This window comes from Culex quinquefasciatus, chromosome 3, assembly GCF_015732765.1.
Source record: "Culex quinquefasciatus strain JHB chromosome 3, VPISU_Cqui_1.0_pri_paternal, whole genome shotgun sequence".
NCBI classification, from domain to species: Eukaryota; Metazoa; Arthropoda; class Insecta; order Diptera; family Culicidae; genus Culex; species Culex quinquefasciatus.
The window spans coordinates 20710858-20730516 of NC_051863.1; the positions used below are offsets into that span (position 1 = coordinate 20710858).

General features: G+C 37.2%; 1 protein-coding gene across 4 annotated transcripts in view; it reads left to right on the plus strand.

The window, feature by feature from the left end:
- The window catches only part of LOC6033056 (homeobox protein 5), an 89921-nt gene extending 75810 nt beyond the window's left edge, over positions 1 to 14111 (plus strand). For all 4 annotated transcript variants that reach the window (XM_038265044.1, XM_038265045.1, XM_038265043.1 and 1 more), the window contains 10 exons: positions 8375 to 9183; positions 9331 to 9621; positions 9681 to 9823; positions 9881 to 10350; positions 10419 to 10775; positions 10836 to 11013; positions 11069 to 11263; positions 11324 to 11733; positions 11797 to 11961; positions 12022 to 14111. In XM_038265044.1, the coding sequence (XP_038120972.1) occupies positions 8376 to 9183; positions 9331 to 9621; positions 9681 to 9823; positions 9881 to 10350; positions 10419 to 10775; positions 10836 to 11013; positions 11069 to 11263; positions 11324 to 11733; positions 11797 to 11961; positions 12022 to 12421 (3417 nt within the window). In that variant the 5' untranslated portion in view covers position 8375 and the 3' untranslated portion in view covers positions 12422 to 14111. The remainder of the gene's footprint in view (positions 1 to 8374; positions 9184 to 9330; positions 9622 to 9680; positions 9824 to 9880; positions 10351 to 10418; positions 10776 to 10835; positions 11014 to 11068; positions 11264 to 11323; positions 11734 to 11796; positions 11962 to 12021) is intronic.
- Positions 14112 to 19659: the final 5548 nt, after the last annotated feature.

Below are 19659 nucleotides of genomic sequence, written 5' to 3' on the forward strand. Positions count from 1 at the left end.
CGGCAACTTGCTTCCATCTGACATCAGTGGTCCAAGTGGTCTCATGTTTCAGCAGCGAAATAAATTGGCAATAATCGCACGCTCGCACCATCAACCAGTTTGATCGAAACCTGCGCATGCCTTTCTCCTTTGACGATTTTTTTTGTTAAGAAAGGGTAATTTCATAATTTATCGGATATTTTTTCAGATATTTTTTTGTTGTTTCGAGTTCTGTCAAGGGAAGTCAAAGTGGAATTAGGATATAAAAATTTAGCTTTTTGCATAACTAATGAAATAAATTTTTCGTTATTTTATATTTTTTTTTGTGTAAAACTATACCTAGATGTATGTAGCCTAGTATGTCATGCAAATATAGTCGTTTCACCTTTCCGTTCTTCTTCGGTCTGATAGCCGAGCGGGCTAAGGCGTCAGTCCTCACTGTAAGTGCATGGTTTGAATCCCGTCTAAGCTATAAATGCAGTATGTAATACTAAATGTCTCTTCTCACAAAGGTGATGTGCATGGTTTTGCATGCGATTTCCATATCGGTTTGTTTTTGCTGTGCAGTTCAGATTCACTTATGTTAGCTTATTTCTCGCTGACTTTCTCATAAGGTCCTATCTACAATGGAAACTTATGTCGCACTGGTTGTTTTGAAAAAGTAAACTTGAATTATTGTCTGAAACGGGACAAACAAGTAGGGGAAAAATGGCTAATTTTCACATCATAATTATGCAAATTTGGGCGGTGCAGAATACTTATAAATTAATTAACCAGCTGAATACATTAATCAATTTAAAAAAGAACTTAAAAAAAACTGGAAAGCTCGCTTCAATTTCATAAAAAGTAAATAATTATTTAACAAAATAACATTGATTATAATGTGATACATTTTACACATCAATAAAAACGTATACGAACTTTGCTGCAAAAAACACGTGTTTGAAACCCATCATTTTTTTTCATCGAGGATAACACCTTGGGGACCATCCATAAACCACGTGGACATTTTTTTTGGGAATCTGTTACCCCCTTCGTGGACAATTGTCCATACAAAAAAATCTTGTTTGTATGGATCGTGTACAATCGCCATAACCCCCATAAAGTGTCCACGTGGTTTATGGATGGTCCCTTGATATCTGCTTTAAAAACAAAAAAAATATGTATAACCGAAAAAAACTTGCTTCAGAGTTTTTTTCAGTGTCGGAATTCGAGCGAGAAGAAGGAAAATGTTTCTCAATCGCGAGCGAGCGATGCAACTTGAAGTGCTTTTATCTCTGCACTCGCGCTCTCGCTCTTGCCACAGGACTCGCGGTGAGAACTCGAGTGAGTAATATTTCTCGCGAGAACGCGAGAATCCCAACACTGGTTATTTTGTATCAATTTTTTGTTGGCATTGATAAGAACAATGCATTTTTCACAAAAAAAAGAAAAAACAAAAAATAAGATTATGTTTGGTGTTTATTATATTTTAGCTTTATCAAGTTATGTGTATTGTGTGATACATTTTCACTAAAATGAAAAATAGATTGAAATTGTTTTTTGGATTCGCGGCGAGAACTCGAGAGAGAAATATTTCGCGCGAGAGCGTGAGAATCCCGACACTGATTATTTTTTTTATCAATTTCATTTTTTGCTTGATTGACCCAATGCATTTTTTTACTAAATCAAATATCAAATATAAATGAAATAATATCACATAAGATGTTTAGTTTATTTTAGCATTATGAAGTTATGAGTATTTTGTGATACAGTTTCCATAATTCAAAAAATAGATTAAATTTGTTAATTTTTTCTACCACTACAAAGCGCGACAAAAAATAAAAAATAAAATAAATTTAAAAACAGCCCTATAAACATATGTTTAATAAATATTTTTTTTAGGAAATGTATGTAACTAGTAGAGTGTAACCTGGGAGTGAATAGAGCGGCTCAAGCCATTCTTTCTCCAATGAACCTACTTCCTACTGGCTAATTCCTTTTTCAGTGCCCATCTGGAGGTCGTCTTCGTCAGCTGATTCCGCCCGAATGGTGGGCACGACTCTCTTTCTCTAGTACAAAACGTTATTTTTCCAGACGGTGTACTTTGTCTCAAAATGTGCATTGTGCTTCCGGAAGCTCTTGCTAACATTTTGATCCAACCCGGCCTCGCAAAATTTCACCCACTTTTGACGCAGTCTCCCGAAAACTTGAAAAATTTGGGGATAGCAGATTTCACAACAAATTGTTCAAGTGCCAGGAAAAAGTCACGCTTGTGTTTGAACCACCTTCTACTTTTTTATGTAAACAAAGTGGGAGCATTCGAAAATCGCGTTACGCAATCTCTCTTTTCAGTCCCCAGAGTGTAAACAAGAAAAAAGCAATTTCAAAAATAGGCTTTGTTAAACAAAAATTATGTGTAGAGTGAAAAATTACAGACTTCATTTAACAAAAACGCAAAAAAACATGGTTTAGGGAGCGTTCTTTTATTACGTTACGCAGTAGGGGGGGGGGGGGTCGGAGGCCGTATTACGCTCCATACAAAAAATTTCAAATTTGTATGGAAATTTTGTAGTTACGTAATTAAAGAACGCTCCCTTAAGATAAGAATCATAGCATACTTTTTCATTAGGTCATAAGGTCATAAGGACACAATTATACATGTTTAGAATTATTTGAACTTTTCAAAAAAAAAAAAATTTCAACAGTTTTGGAATCAACACTAACATTTAAAAAAGTATTGAATAATTCTGGAGTTTTTTTTGGTCCAATAAACTTTTTTTTTTTGCTTTTTGGATGGTTTTGAATGTCCCTGGCTCTAGGCGGTTTCTAAAATGCTCAAAAAGCAAGAATTGAAAATTTTGTTTATTGGAAAAAAATAAAAAATCTCTTTATTTGTGAGTTTGAGTGCACACGTCAACACCTGGGATATGAATAGAGAGAATGGGTTAAGTGATTTTCGAATGATCCCAATTGTTTACATCTACAAAGTAGGATGCTGTTCAAGCACAAGCATGAAAGTTATCTTACTGGTAAATTAGCTGTTTGTTTTAAAATCTGCAGTGTGTGTTTTATTTTGTCTCATTTTTTAATATTTTTTGCTGGAAAATTGTGTGTATTTTTAAATTTCGATTGGTCAGAAGAGGTTTTTCTTTTTAGTGGGTGAAGAAGAACTGCGGCTAGAGGGTCATTTTGGAATCATGCAGCTTTTCCTGGTCCAGTGAAAAAACATCGCTAATTCTAGTGAAGCTGATCCAACAAACAGAGAAGATTTTCACTAAACTAGTAGGATTTCAAACGGATTCAAACAATAAAGACAGCTTCTGGATGGATACAACCGCATCGACTCCATAAACAACTTCCATTCATAGTTATTAAAAAAAAATGACAATCTCGCCTTCAACTTTCTTAAGATTTTTTAACTTCAACTCCAGTCACACATTTTTTATTCTTGCAAAAAAAAAAACAATTTTTAATGATCGATAACAATACTCTCTATTTTTAAATTGGTAAATTGGTTCCACTTTGACAGTTCAAAATTGAGGCCGTTTTACGAACCACTATTCAGCACCCTGGTCAACACTGTCAAGTTACCCTATTTGTTGATGTTATATCATGATATTTTTTATTCCTAGTACCTTCCAAAAGCAACGTTCGTTTTGCCGAAATGTGTCGTAGATTATTGGCTGCCTCTGTCATCCACGTAGGCGGTGGACTGTCCACGAACGACGTGATCGACATTTTTTAACGTTCCCTTTTGTGTCATTCAGTATTATTAATTAAAATTTAGGATCCACAGTTAGTTGGTACCCTTTTTTCTCGTATCTTAAAGAACCACGTGGTTCATGGACGACCCCCTTGCGCATGGAATGTGAGTTTAATCAAGCGAAATTTGTCTCCAGGGATTAATAGTTTATCTAGTCGAGCGTGTTTGCTCCTGTCACCGTGGGCGCTCTAGATTCCATGCGCGATAAATTCTGCTAGGGCAAATATTTTGGACGATGGATTTGAAAGAGTTTGGAGAAAATACGTGCCATAGAGCAGTTTCTAAGACTGAGCACGTTTTGTCAACATTTTAAGATGTTCCTTTTGACAACCACCAGTGCTGCTTATTGATTTATCTTATTTGATGTTTTGTATCAAATTTGCCACACCATCAATAGCTTTGCCCTATTGATGGTTATTGCTTTGGGGAGTTTGCCATATCCCCATAACATAATACAAGAAGAAAGGCGAATCAACAAAAGTGTGATGAACATAATTAAATTAGTGGCAAACTTCGGACGGCGGCACCAATACCCATTTGGAAGACAGGTTGCGTGGCTCCACGTTGCTGCGTGAAAGTGAACATACACACGCACATTTTTGGGAGGAGCCGAACGGGTTCTGTAAACAAACAAGCGCAAAAAAAGCGAAATGACGAACTGGCAACCGGTTTGGCAGCAACAGAGCAGTTCTCTAGGATTTCGGTCATTCGATTTTTTTTTGTATTTTTTAATCCGACTGAAACTTTTTTGGTGCCTTCGGTATGCCCAAAGAAGCCATTTTGCATCATTAGTTTGTCCATATAGTTTTCCATACAAATTCGGCAGCTGTCCATACAAAAATGATGTATGAAAATTCAAAAATCTGTATCTTTTGAAGGAATTTTTTGATCGATTTGGTGTCTTCGGCAAAGTTGTAGGTATGGATACGGACTACACTGGAAAAAATAATACACGGTAAAAAAATTTGGTGATTTTTTATTTAACTTTATCACTAAAACTTGATTTACAAAAAACACTATTTTTAATTTTTTTATTTTTGATATGTTTTAGAAGGCATAAAATGCCAACTTTTCAGAAATTTCAGGTTGTGCAAAAATCACTGACCGAGTTATGAATTTTTAATCAATACTGATTTTTCAAAAATCGAAATTTTGGTCGTAAAATTTTTCAACTTCATTTTTCGATGTAAAATCAAATTTGCAATCAAAAGTACTTTACTGAAATTTTGATAAAGTGCACCGTTTTCAAGTTATAGCCATATTTAGGTGACTTTTTGAAAATAGTCGCAGTTTTCATTTTTAAATTAGTGCACATGTTTGCCCAGTTTTGAAAAAATATTTTGAAAAGCTGAGAAAATTCTCTATATTTTGCTTATTTGGACTTTGTTGATACGACCTTTAGTTGCTGAGATATTGCAATGCAAAGGTTTAAAAACAGGAAAATTGATGTTTTCTAAGTTTCACCCAAACAACCCACCATTTTCTATCGTCAATATCTCAGCAACTAATGGTCCGATTTTCAATGTTAATATATGAAACATTTGTGAAATTTTCCGATCTCTTCGAAAAAATATTTTTGGAATTTTCAAATCAAGACTAACATTTCACAAAGGCCAAACATTCAATATTACGCCCTTTTAAAATGTTTGTCTTGATTTGAAAATTCCAAAAATATTTTTCGAAAAGATCGGAAAATTTCACAATTGTTTCATATATTAACATTGAAAATCGGACCATTAGTTGCTGAGAAATTGACGATAGAAAATGGTGGGTTGTTTGGGTGAAACTTAGAAAACATCAATTTTCCTGTTTTTAAACCTTTGCATTGCAATATCTCAGCAACTAAAGGTCGTATCAACATAGTCCGAATAAGCAAAATATAGAGAATTTTCTCAGCTTTTCAAAAATATTTTTTCAAAACTGGGCAAACATGTGCACTAATTTAAAAATGAAAAACTGCGACTATTTTCAAAAAGTCACTTAAATATGGCTATAACTTGAAAACGGTGCACTTTATCAAAATTTTAGTAAAGTACTTTTGATTGCAAATTTGATTTTACATCGAAAAATGAAGTTGAAAAATTTTACGACCAAAATTTCGATTTTTGAAAAATCAGTATTGATTAAAAATTCATAACTCGGTCAGTGATTTTTGCACAACCTGAAATTTCTGAAAAGTTGGCATTTTATGTCTTCTAAAACATATCAAAAAAAAAAAATTAAAAATAGTGTTTTTTGTAAGTTTTAGTGATAAAAGTTAAATAAAAAATCACCAAATTTTTTTACCGTGTATTATTTTTCCAGTGTAGTCCGTATCCATACCTACAACTTTGCCGAAGACACCAAATCGATCAAAAATTCCTTCAAAAGATACAGATTTTTGAATTTTCATACATCATTTTTGTATGGACAGCTGCCGAATTTGTATGGAAAATTATATGGACAAACTAATGATGCAAAATGGCTTCTTTGGGCATACCGAAGGCACCAAAAAAGTTTCAGCCGGATTAAAAAATACAAAAATTAAAATTGAAGAAAAAAGACCGATTTCGTAGAGAATTGCTCAACAACAAAAAAAGTCGAAAAATTGTTTGGATTTGCTCAATCTGATAGTTTTGGCGTGTTTGTGCGCGTCACGGCGTTGCCAACGTAAACAAAAATGCTGCAAAAATAACCGGATCGAATTGGCGAAGCCAAGCAGGCAACGAGACGACACTCGTTTCAATCCTAGGCAACAGGGAAAACCCTTGAGCGCAACAACACAAACTTTTGCCGTGTTGTTTTGAGAGATAGAGAAAAAAAACAAGGTCAAGGTCAAGTAGTGGCACGCGGGGGAGGAAAAATGGCGTCCTTCCTGTCATCATCGCGCGTCGTCTTCTTCAACGGTGAGGTTGGCGGGTAGCCTTCCTCAAGCGAGAATGACAGACAGACACGCGAGGAAGAGAGAAAGAGAGCTGGGTTGCCAAGCGGCTTTTGTGTACCGATACGGTCGTTGCCAGGGGGAACCGATGATCGCGGTATTGCTTGTTAAACCGGGATGCATTGTTTCAAGCGAAACACTGTCACAGACAGGCTTGATTCTGACGTTTCGAGCGAGAGGATGGAAGAGCGGTAGAAGTAGGCAGTGCGTGTCTGGAGGAGAAATGGAGGAAAAAGGAAAGCTGTGGCCTGCTATGTTATTAAATCGATTTGAGATTTTTTTTTCCAGTTGGGTTGTCTCGACAAGAACAGTCTCTAATTCTTTATGTAAACTAATGTCAAATACATAAACAATGACTTTTATATCCCGCAGTTTGGCATGTGTTTTTTGATCATCCCGCCAAACATATCATAGTAACCTTGGGTTGCAATGGAAAAAAAAAATTGTCAAAAATTTTCAACTGTTGTTTTGAACAGTTTGGAACGGACCCAACGAACGATTCGGAATCGGAAAGTTTAGCAGGAGAAAAGGAAAAGCCGTGCCGGCCTATCGGTTCAACCACTATCTGAGCCAGCCGTGTTATTTGAATTACCAGACTGGAACAAACCGACCTTGGTCAGCCAGTGGGTCGAGTTCCAGCTGCCCTCCAATCTGGAGTCTTTAGCAGATCTTATCCCATCGGCATCTGTCCGCGACCCAAAATGATGGCCGTTTGATCGCAAAATTAGCAAGCTTCTGAAAATTACTGGTTCCATAGAATGAGCTACAGAAGCTGTCAATTTAACGCCAAAATTTTGAAGCAAATACCATCCAAATTGAAAAAAAAAATGGAAGAAAAATCTACTAAATAAGATGTTTAATGATTTTTATGACTATATAAAGTATAAAACATTTGAACGTATCAGCTAGAGGACATTGAGAGCTCGATTTTACTATCAGGTTGTTTTAAATATAATAAAAAGGTTTATTATTTTAAGAAAATGATTTTATTTGTACATATTTCCAGGGTTTTCTTTAGGTAGATCAAAAAAGGTAATCTTGAGTCTTTTTTTAAAGTGACTTGACGCTAACAGGGCGGAGTGCATAGCGCAGTGATCTTCTTGGGACGTAGCATTTTTGATAGTAGTTATCTTAATATCAGCGTATCTCTGACGGACAAAGCATAACTCAGAACTGCCGGTTGTAATCGATGATCCGAACGTACTTCAGCTCGCCACCAGCGCCACCGCTGTAATGCATTTTGTTTGTGAGTTGCGTTGATCACTCCATTAATTCGTTGAATTTGCCGCAACTTTACGTGGGTTTACCTTGGGCAGATCCACCGTACTATGTTCCGGATAGTGGACGATCAACAGACAGGTCATGTCTGCCTATTTTCTCGTGCCAAACGGTCAAGATGTTGCAATCTAGCCAGTCGGTTATTTCTAATTCCTAATCGCTGGGTTGAAACAGTTCCAAACTGTTCAAAACAACAGTTGAAAATTTTTGACACATTTTTTTTTCCATCGCAACCCAAGGTTACTGGGATATGTTTGGCGGGATGATCAAAACACACATGCCAAACGGCGGGATATAAAAGTCATTGTTTATGTTTTTGACATTAGTTTACATAAAGAATTGGCGTCTGAAAATCAGTTTGGTCCTAATTGCCTGCCCGAATAAATGTCCGAATGATGAACCCCTAAAATTGCGTGCGAATAACCTTTTTCTCCTTTCTCCTTCTTCCACAGAATGCCCCCGGAGCGGTATCCTTTGTCACAGGACGATGGTGATGGCAGTCTGACAGCAGCAGCCAACGGAACAACAATAATAGGCGGACACGTTACAGTGGAAACGACCTCGCCCGCAGCAAGTCCCAGTCCGGGACAATTTGACGCGACAACGACGACGGTGGCGACACCTCACAACGGTTCCAGCATGGTGCTGTCAACGATTCCGGTGGAAACGACCCACCAGCTCATCCTGCAGCAACATTTGGCCCACCAGCCGCCGCACCAGCAGCAGCAGCATCACATCATTACCACTGGCAACACCAATCAAAGCGCAATCAGCAGCAGTGTCACCGCTGGCAACACTGGCATTATAATCAACAACAACAACAACAATACTAGCTTTAAGAACCACAACAATATCATAATTAGCAGTAGTGGCGGCCTCGCCGCCAGCAGTAACAATCACACCTACACGATTAATCTGAGCAGTGGTCACAACGGCCACGCCGTCATTACCAACGGAATTCCGCTCCAGAGTTACTCGTCGGTAACGACTAGCAATAGCAACAGCAACAACATCAGCAGTAGCAGTAACAGTACAACCCACAGTCATCACCATCATCAACAACAACATCAGCAGCAGTACCATCATTTACATCCTGCGCCAAACAGTGCTGCCAATGGCATGGCAACGGTCCTTGGCAACGGAACCACGACGACGACGACGGCGACGGTATTGGCGCCACCTGGCGGGCAGCAATCGTTGCCTCCGCCGCAGTCCAAGCTGGTCGTGCTCCAGCAAGGACATTTGGGCGAGAATTATATAAGTGAGTTTGGTTTCCTTGTAACGTAGTTATCAATCTAATAAAGAGTTCGTGGAGACGCATGGTGCCTCAACTGAGTCTGAACTACCATGCGTTTCCATCAATACCCTTAAGCGTTGTTCCTAAACCAACTTTCTGTCAACCCTTCAGCGACTACGGAAGGCATGAACGGTGTCGGAAATATTGTACTCCTGGCGACTGAACAGATGGACTCGGACCATGAACTCATAAACAGCAGTGGAAGCGGTAGCAACAACCTGGTGATCACCAGCAGCAGCAGCAGCGCTAACGGACACTCGCTATCCCATCACCAGCACCATGCTATCCGCTCGGCAGCTGCGACCCTCACCTCCAACGGGGTGGTGGTCAACGGCGTCGGAGGCAGCAACGACGAGGAACTGACTCCGCTGACGTGGCTCCACGACAAGAATCTGCTGAAGGGTGCGTTGCTACCTTTGAATCAGCTGTGAACATTGAAGACTAACTCAAGAATCTTGCAGGTATCAACCTCTCCAAGGTGCCGGTTTCGTCTCCGGACAGTCCACGACAGGTGGTCGGTCGTCTTTCACCTACCAGCGACTTTGTGGAGGACTCGAGCGTATCCGAGGATAACACATCCTCGGCCAACTCGTCGTCCGATCAGGTAAGATTACTAAAAGCAGACTCATATCTACAGGATACTAACGCTCAACCCCCACAGAGCATAGGCGTGTACTGCACGGAGACCATCCATCCCGGCGGTCGCCCCGCAACGATCCACCACTCGAACCTGCACCACCTGCAGCACCATCCGCAGCACCACCACCACACAACGTTCCAGCTGAGCAACGGGTCGGGCCACAAAACGATCACCACCACCATCCACGGCGACACCATCATCGAGTACACCGCCGACGACAAGGAGCTCAAGTCGCCGTCGTCGACCGTTTCCTGTGCCTCTTCGTCGTCCTCCTCCCCGCCATCGTCGTCCAACTCCTCGCTGTACAGCGGTTCGTCGCCATCGCCCAACTCCAACACCGTGGTGACATCCCACGGAGTAGTACAAAATGGCGGCGGCAGTGGCGCCAGCACGCCCCATCAACACTTTCACAAAAAGTACCTGCGCGAGGAGCACGTCAAGCAGCTGAAGCAGGTTAGCAGTTCGTACGCGACCCCGGTCAAGCAGCAAAGGTAGGTGTCCTCTAGTCAGCGTAGCGCATTGATTCCAGACCTTAACCAGTTCCCCCTTCTTCTTCCAGCACGCTCAAGTACGACGACGGTGACCTGGTGGACGACCGTGCCTACCCGTCGGCTCCGGTTAAAAATGGAAGCGGCGGCGGTGGCGGCTACACCATGGCGGCCTCGCCCAACGTCAGCAGTGACGAATACAGCAGTACCTACGGTGGCATGAAGCCACCCTCGCCACCGCTCTCGCCGCAGCAGCTGGGCGCTACAGCGCTGTCCGGGATCCACGTGCTCCCGCAACCTCCGGCGTCTCCGTTGCCTTCCCCGGTCGGGAACGGTTCCAAGCTGTCACCACCCAAAGCAAAGCATCCGACCAACGTGCCATACGACCCACAGGTTCACGTGCACAGTAAACCGCCGTTCAGCTTCAGGTAGGTTTACGGTGGATCTTGTATCGGTTGGGATCTTCTAAATTGCAACGTTTCTTGCAGCTCCCTGATCTTCATGGCGATTGAAAACTGTCAGCAAAAGGCGCTTCCGGTCAAGGAGATCTACGCGTGGATTGTGGCGCACTTCCCGTACTTCAAGACGGCGCCGACTGGCTGGAAGAACAGCGTTCGACACAACCTCTCGCTGAACAAGTGCTTCCAGAAGGTGGAGAAGGCAGCGGTAAGATCCACCAAAGCATCAATGAGGCTCGTTAGTTACAACTCTCTCTTTGCAGAACCTCGGCAAGGGTTCGCTGTGGATGGTGGAGCCCCAGTATCGACCCAACCTGATCCAGGCCCTGTCCCGATCTCCGTTCCACTCCGGCTCCGGAATCGACAAGACTACCTACAAAGCAATGCAGGCCCAGCACCAGCAGCACCAACGTTCGACCGACAGTCCCACGAGCAGCGTTGGAAGCAGCTATTCCAAGGTAGATTCCATCCCCGCTAACGCTAACGTTAACCCCCACTAACGCTCCCCATTTTTTCAGGACAATTTCCCGTACCTCGCCAGCCGGTTAGCGCCGGGTGACGCACAAAGCCATCTGCACCATCTGCACGACCAGCAGCACTCGGGCCACCCTGATATGGACGGGGACGACTTCAGTAGGTCTTCGACGCCCATCGATTACGACGGCGGAGATCTGCCCCATCAAACGGTGACGGCCGGTCCGTACCACGTGACCTACCACCCGGTGGGGACGACGTCCAACGGGATCAACTACTCGACGGCCGCCACATCCGGGATGCTTCCGACGGGGGTTGATGGCTCGGCACCGGGATCTGGCGATCCCAACGGTCGAAACTGGAGCGCGGACACAATTGACGACGTGAACGCGGCTACCGCCATGCTGGCGCTCAAGCACGGACCAAAGGTCTTCACCGAAGGCTTCCACAACGGGTAGGTTCGGGTCAAAACTGGCGAAACTTGTTGGCTTTAACATCCGCTTTCGTTTCTCTTTAGAAACCCTCCGGTCATCACCACCTCACCCAGCGAGGACCACACGTACTCTGCCGGAGGCAGTATTCCACCTGCGGGTGTGGCCAGTGGGCGTTCCAGTCAAACCAACAGCGACAACAACAGCAACGGAACGTCGTCGGACGGGGCCTACGAGAGTAGCGAGGAGAGGTTCGTAGCTCCAGCTTGAAGTTGAAACTCATAACCTAACTCAACCCCCTTTCCAAACAGCCAAACCCTGAACGCAACGGACCTGGAGGAGCAACGACGCCAGGCCGGCGTCGACGCACTCCTCAACCTAGCCGGCATCACCAACTATTCCACGCCAAACTCTTCGCTGAAAAGACCCGCATCCAGCATGGAGCCGGAATCGACGCCACCTACACCGTCGGCATCCGTCATCTACCAGCAGTACCTGGAGAGCACTCCGCCGTCCGGGTACAGTGTGGTGGTGCAGGCTCCGCCTGCGGCCCACCGCAACAGTTACTACCTGCCGGCGGAGGAGCTGTCCGCCTCCGGTCACCATCTCCAGTCGTCGTACCAGTCGTCGCCATCGCCGCCCAAGAAGGCCAAGACCGCTTCCGCGCGGATGCTTAAAAAGTTCAAGAAGAAGGCCACCTGGGTGCGGTAATATCGCGCCGAACGGAAGCGGAAGCAGCGACCTGCCGCCGGCAGCATCACCAAGTGCGAATAGGGTTAGGTTGGAAGTTGATGGCTCATGATTTGCGGGTTTCGGCGGCTGGTTCCCGGTGGGTGTGACGCGAAGCACTTCCGGAACATTGTTTTAACTTAACCTCAATTGGCATTTGATTGTACTCACCCCTTCATTGCCATTGCCGTTTGCTAAATCTGGCAGCAAGTTTGTACTGGTTTGACGTTTCACACCGTTGAGAAAATTTCTTCAAAACTGTCGTTTTAGAACAAAGTCTGGCCCAAAACACGTCAATTATTATTGTTGTCGAAAAAACACGTGCTTTCACTTTGGTTGCTTTGATCAGACTGAAGAGGAAAGTGCAGCAGCTGTCAAGCTGTCAAAATTGACCGTTCGCAAACCACGTAACGCTGGTAACGCACCAGCCAGGGATTCCAGCCGCTGAACAAAAAAAAAAAACGCCGGAGCCTACTTTTTAGCGCCAACAACGCAGTTTTGTTTTTCTATCGATTTTTCCCCTCAAACTTAACTAGCAAATTATACTATTTTTAGTCAATACCGTAAGCTTACTTGCTCTGGCAGGTTTCCGCCGGAGGTCGTTGTCTGCGGCTCTGCAATCGGAGAGAGTAAGAGTGTAGACAAAATTTTACCAAAAAAAAAAGTGTTTAAAATGTGCTGCGCGCGGGATGAACTAAAAACAAGCCTTCTAAATTTAAAAACTGAGAAAAAAAAAGAAATGTTCAACTCTGAAAGAGACGAACGCTAGCAAGAAACCAAAATTGCATTTGAACTGTTTATTTTTTCTGTTGAAAAAGTTATTATTTATTTAAGGGGATGGGGGAGAGAGCCAGTGCGGGGTGCGAAGAGAAAAGTTTTGTTATTGCATATTTTATACATAAACACACAAAGAAAGTTCGATGAAACAATCTTTTCCGGCGTGTGACGTTACACGCTGATTAGGGTTTAAGCGACTTCTTTTTTGTTTGTTTGAATAGAAGTATGTATAAAGTGTGAGCTGATGCAGACGTGGATGCGGTACGGAAAGATATCAATGAACTTAGTCACTCGCGCCTTTTACTTAGGATTAGAAGACGTAAATTTACATACTTTTCAACTAAATCTAAATTTGGAACACAGGTTGGGATTGGTGTAATTCGCGGAGGAAAGAAAAAGGCTACATTTAAACGCAAACCAATAGGATAATTACCAAAACTGAGAGAGGGAATAATGAAAATAACAATCAAAAAAAACTGGAACGAGTGTACGGAATGGCCTTTTGTGACACACACACACACACACGCAAGTTGTGTTTTGTTTTTTTTTTTCACGTTTCGAATGTGTTTATGTTCGCTTCTTTCTGGTGCCAATTATTATTGTTAGACAGTGAGTAAACAGAGTTGGCGGCGCAAATGCTTTTCAAATTACGGCTAACGCAGCAGTAGGCAAATTAGAGTTGAGTAAGGGCTATCAGAGTTTAGTAAGTGAGTAGGTGTTTAAGAGAGAATGATTTCAAAAAAGATTATGGTTAAGTTTTTACGAGGTAAACGTGTAAGCTGTTATAGCGCAGAGAAGATTGCTGGGATTAGTCGCGTATCTTTGTAAGTGTCTTCGTGACAGTTCTTATACCAGATTGAAGGTTATAAAAATATTACTCTATTTAATTGACGTTTGTGTTTTTGTTTTATTTTTCTTCTGTTCAGAAAGCCTTTTCTACTTTTTATATTAGTCAATATAAAATCTAATACATACAGGTGTCATCATGCGCCGAACAATCATTAAAGCCTAAAGCTAACAAAAAAAAAAGCTAAAAGCAAATCACCCGTACTGACGACGAGAGAAGTTGCGCAGTAAAGCTATCTAGATAAGTTGCGCACGCGACACTAATTGTTGCCTACCTTGGGGATGATTTTTTTATCAAGCAACAAAACGTGTTTCAATGTTGATCTCATTAGTTGTGCGCGCATTTGAACCAAATTTTACGGTGCTGGCAGTCAATTTTTCGCTTTCACACAGTACACACTCACACAAAAACACCAGTACACTAAATGTCAAGCGTACACGCGTATTGCAAATCACTCAGTTTTCGTCAAAATCAACCTTAATTTTTAATTTCTTAAGTTCAATTCAATTCAAGAATTCCTAATATTTCCCTAAATATCCGTAAATTTCAAATATTCCTAAATTTCTAAAAGTCGTAAAATTCTAAAAATTTATTAAAATTTACTAAAATAAAAAAAAGTAAAATTTTTTAAAATTTCTTGAAAGTCTTAAAATTGCCAAAATTCCTCAAATCCCAAATTCCTTATTTTTTTTAATTTCCGAAATTTCTTAAAATTCCTAAAATTTCTGAAATTTCCAAAATTCTTTAGATTTTTAAAATTCCTACTATTCCTAAAATTCCAAGAAGTTAAAAAAACATCATTCTACAAATTCCAAAAATTCAAAATTTTATGAAATTCTTAAAATTCCTAAAACTAAAAATTCCTAAAATTTCGAAAACTAAAAATTCCTAAAATTCCTAATATTTTTAAAATTGCCTAAAATTTTATAAAATTTTTTTTTTATTTCTTAAACTCCTAATTTTTTAAGGCGGCGAATGAGATAAATGTTAAAGCTGCCTGAAATAAATTAACTACCACCACCACCTATTTTTTTTAAATTCCACAGCTTATTAAAATTCCCAAATTACCTTAATTACCTTCCAAAAAATCCTAAAATTCATTAAATTCCAAAAATTTCTGAAATTACAGAAATTCAGAAAATACTAAATTCCTAATACTCTTAATATTTAAGAAATTCATAAAATTCATAAAATTTATAAAATTCATAAAATTCATAAAACTAATTAAATTAACAAAATTAATAAAATTAATAAAATTCATAAAATTCATAAAATTCATAAAATTCATAAAATTCATAAAATTCATAAAATTCATAAAATTCATAAAATTCATAAAATTCATAAAATTCATAAAATTCATAAAATTCATAAAATTCATAAAATTCATAAAATTCATAAAATTCATAAAATTCATAAAATTCATAAAATTCATAAAATTCATAAAATTCATAAAATTCATAAAATTTATAAAATTCATAAAATTCATAAATTTCATAAATTTCATAAAATTCATAAAATTCATAAAATTCATAAAATTCATAAAATTCATAAAATTCATAAAATTCATAAAATTCATAAAATTCATAAAATTCATAAAATTCATAAAATTCATAAAATTCATAAAATTCATAAAATTCATAAAATTCATAAAATTCATAAAATTCATAAAATTCATAAAATTCATAAAATTCATAAAATTCATAAAATTCATAAAATTCATAAAATTCATAAAATTCATAAAATTCATAAAATTCATAAAATTCATAAAATTCATAAAATTCATAAAATTCATAAAATTCATAAAATGCATAAGATTTATAAAATTTCTAAGATTTCTAAAATTCCTAAAATTCCCTTAAACTCTCTTTAACTCCCAAAAACTATAATTTATTTTACAAGATTTCTAAAATTCCCAAAATTCCTTAAATTCCAAAAACTCAAAAAAATCCAAAACTCTAAACATTCCAAAATAATCTAAAATTTGTAAAATTCATAAAATTTCTAAAATTCATGAAATTTCAGAAATTAATTAAAATCCAAAATTCCTGACATCCTAAATATTTCAAAAATAACCTACATTCGTAAAATTCCTTTAATATCTTAAGTTTCTAAAATTCCTTGTCATTCCTTAAAAAAAAAAAAAAAAATTGTTTTCAAATTTCTAAAATTTCAAAAAGTATTAAAATTTCCTAAATTCCTTAAATTCTTAAAAATAATAAAATCCCAAAAACTATAAAAAAATCAAAATTCTAAATTTCCAAAAAAAAAATCCCAAATTTCTTTTATTCCTAAAATTCCAAAATTTAAAAATAAATCACAAATAATTACAACTCCGAAAATTCCTAAAACTTTTAAATATTCTAAAATATAAAAAGCCCCGAGATCCCAAAACGATCTTCTTACGATTTTTGATGTTTGTTACATTTTATTTTGGATCCAGGAGTAATTTTTCTGTGGGTTTAAAATCCTAAAAATCCAAAAATTCAAAACTGCGAAAAATCAAAAAAAAAAAAAAACAAAGGTTTTGGAATTTTTCAAAAATTCTAAAACCTATGGAGTTTTAAAAAATTCTCCAAATTCTAAAAAAATCCAAATTCCTTGAAAAATTTAAAAAAATTAAAATTTCCTAAAATATATATATTTTTTCAAAATTTCTAAGCTTCCAAAATGTTTTGAAATTCCCAAAAACGCCAAAAAATCCTTAATTCTAAAAAATTATAAAAAACCTGAAATTTATCAAATTTCTATAATACATAACAATCCTCAAATTCCAAAAATCCAAAAAATCCAAAACTCCTAAAATTTCTAAAATTCTTTAAAATTCCTTAAATTCTAAAATATAATGGCTTTAAAACCTTTACCATTGAAAAGTCAAACAAAATAATTTTGATGCAATATGAAAAATGAAAGAAAAGATTTTAGAATTCATGCAATTGGAGAATTGAAAATTATTGAATATTGTAATTGAAAAAGGTGCAAATACAATATTATTGCTTAAACAAATGATTTTTTTTTTGAAAAAAAAAAAAAACAAATTTAAAACAAAATAATATCAATTCGATGATTTTCCGCTATCTTTGATTACAAATGAAAAGTTAGTGAAACTCACCCAAATCTGAGATTTGCCATTTTTTGGGTACGGTTTTGTCGAAAACAGAGTGATTGCAAATGAGCGTTTAGAATAAGAGAGAAATGTGCCAAAAATCATCAGCAAAAATGCACCTTGGTTGAAGCGCCCATTTGTTAGTTAGAGTCGAATCTGTTTCTTTTTAGGTGTTTTTGGATGTTACACATCTTTCAACAAATAATATTGACAAGGTCAAGTAGCTACTACTACTGTTTCAGCTGAAAATCTATTGTTATATAGTCTTCCAGATGTATATTTACACTCGTACTTGAGAACAACACAACTGTAGGATATTTAGAGCAAAAAATGGAATCAATTATCCCAATTGGAATAGTATTACGACTTAGCAGTTCAGCGACACAAACACACACACACTATCGCCCTGGAGTTAATCATAAATAGCAAATACACTCCTGCATATTGAACAAAAAACGAAAACCTGTTATAGCAGCTACCTAATTAGCAAACTACCAAAATGTTAACAATACCAACTAATACAAATCTAACACGCAAATCTATTGTTCGACACACGCAAACAAACACAAATAAGGAAAAGAATCAACCAACAATTCTAAACGTAACGACAAAACCCTTAAATTGCTGGAAAATAAACGTATTACCTAAAATAAAGCTTCTTAGAGTCAAACTTCACCAGTGTATAATCATAGCGCAGCAACTACTTAATCGGGTACGAGAATAATAATTATACTAGTTCTATTAAAAAAAACAAAGCGAAAGAAAAACACACACACACATTTCTATATACATATACTTCAGAAATAAATAACAAAAACAAAAGTAGCGCCTATAAATAACATTAGCAAAAATAAAACTACGTCACAGTAGGCCGTTTAAGAACAATATTAAATGAAAAAATAAACAACAAAAACAAACATAGACTGCACATTACAAGAGGAAAAGATGAAAAAACACGGAATAGTAAATAGATATATTATACAAAACAAGCTGCACGCTCGATGGAGGTGACGCATTCCGCGCCGGGCTAAGAAGGCCATGAAAGAAGCAATACCCATGTAGAAAAAAAAGAAAGAAAACTGATGGAAACGGACTGCAATTGAGGTTATAATCAATTGTTTTGATATTCATAAAAGTGGCACTAAAAAAAACTCTAAACGAACACAAAGAATACACGCGCGCCTACTACACACGACAACTTCAAGAAAGTACACGCAAAAAAAAAAAAATCAATGGCAAAGGAAAGAGAGCAAATTATGATGCAAAAAGGGAAAAACAAACAATATACACAACCACATTAAACTTCTGTCCGTTAGCGTGGACGTCCGTAGTGCTATTTTACTCTAGAGGATAGTCGAACATTTACCGATTAAGCACCAAACACACATACACATACACAAACCAACACACGGTGAACAGGCAGTATTCGCTGGTATTCACGTATTCGGGAAAAGTAAAAGTACACCACAAAACAAAACAAAAAAGCTGGAAGAAGGAGAAGCCATTTAATGGGAAAATAAAATGGAAAGAAACATGTTTCAAATTTAATGCGTTTTGCTTTGACTTAAAGAATCCGAAATAACCCTTTTTTTTAATTTTTAGTCTTCACAGTCCAAAATTTAAAATTTAAAAACTAAAAACTAAAAACTAAAAACTAAAAACTAAAAACTAAAAACTAAAAACTAAAAACTAAAAACTAAAAACTAAAAACTAAAAACTAAAAACTAAAAACTAAAAACTAAAAACTAAAAACTAAAAACTAAAAACTAAAAACTAAAAACTAAAAACTAAAACTAAAAACTAAAAACTAAAAACTAAAAACTAAAACTAAAACTAAAAACTAAAACTAAAAACTAAAAACTAAAAACTAAAACTAAAACTAAAAACTAAAAACTAAAACTAAAAACTAAAACTAAAAACTAAAAACTAAAACTAAAAACTAAAAACTAAAAACTAAAAACTAAAAACTAAAAACTAAAACTAAAAACTAAAACTAAAACTAAAAACTAAAACTAAAAACTAAAAACTAAAACTAAAAACTAAAAACTAAAAACTAAAAACTAAAAACTAAAAACTAAAAACTAAAAACTAAAACTAAAACTAAAACTAAAAACTAAAAACTAAAAACTAAAACTAAAAACTAAAAACTAAAAACTAAAACTAAAAACTAAAAACTAAAACTAAAAACTAAAAACTAAAAACTAAAACTAAAAACTAAAAACTAAAAACTAAAACTAAAAACTAAAAACTAAAACTAAAAACTAAAACTAAAAACTAAAAACTAAAACTAAAAACTAAAAACTAAAAACTAAAACTAAAAACTAAAAACTAAAAACTAAAAACTAAAAACTAAAAACTAAAACTAAAAACTAAAACTAAAAACTAAAAACTAAAAACTAAAAACTAAAAACTAAAAACTAAAAACTAAAAACTAAAAACTAAAAACTAAAACTAAAAACTAAAACTAAAAACTAAAAACTAAAAACTAAAACT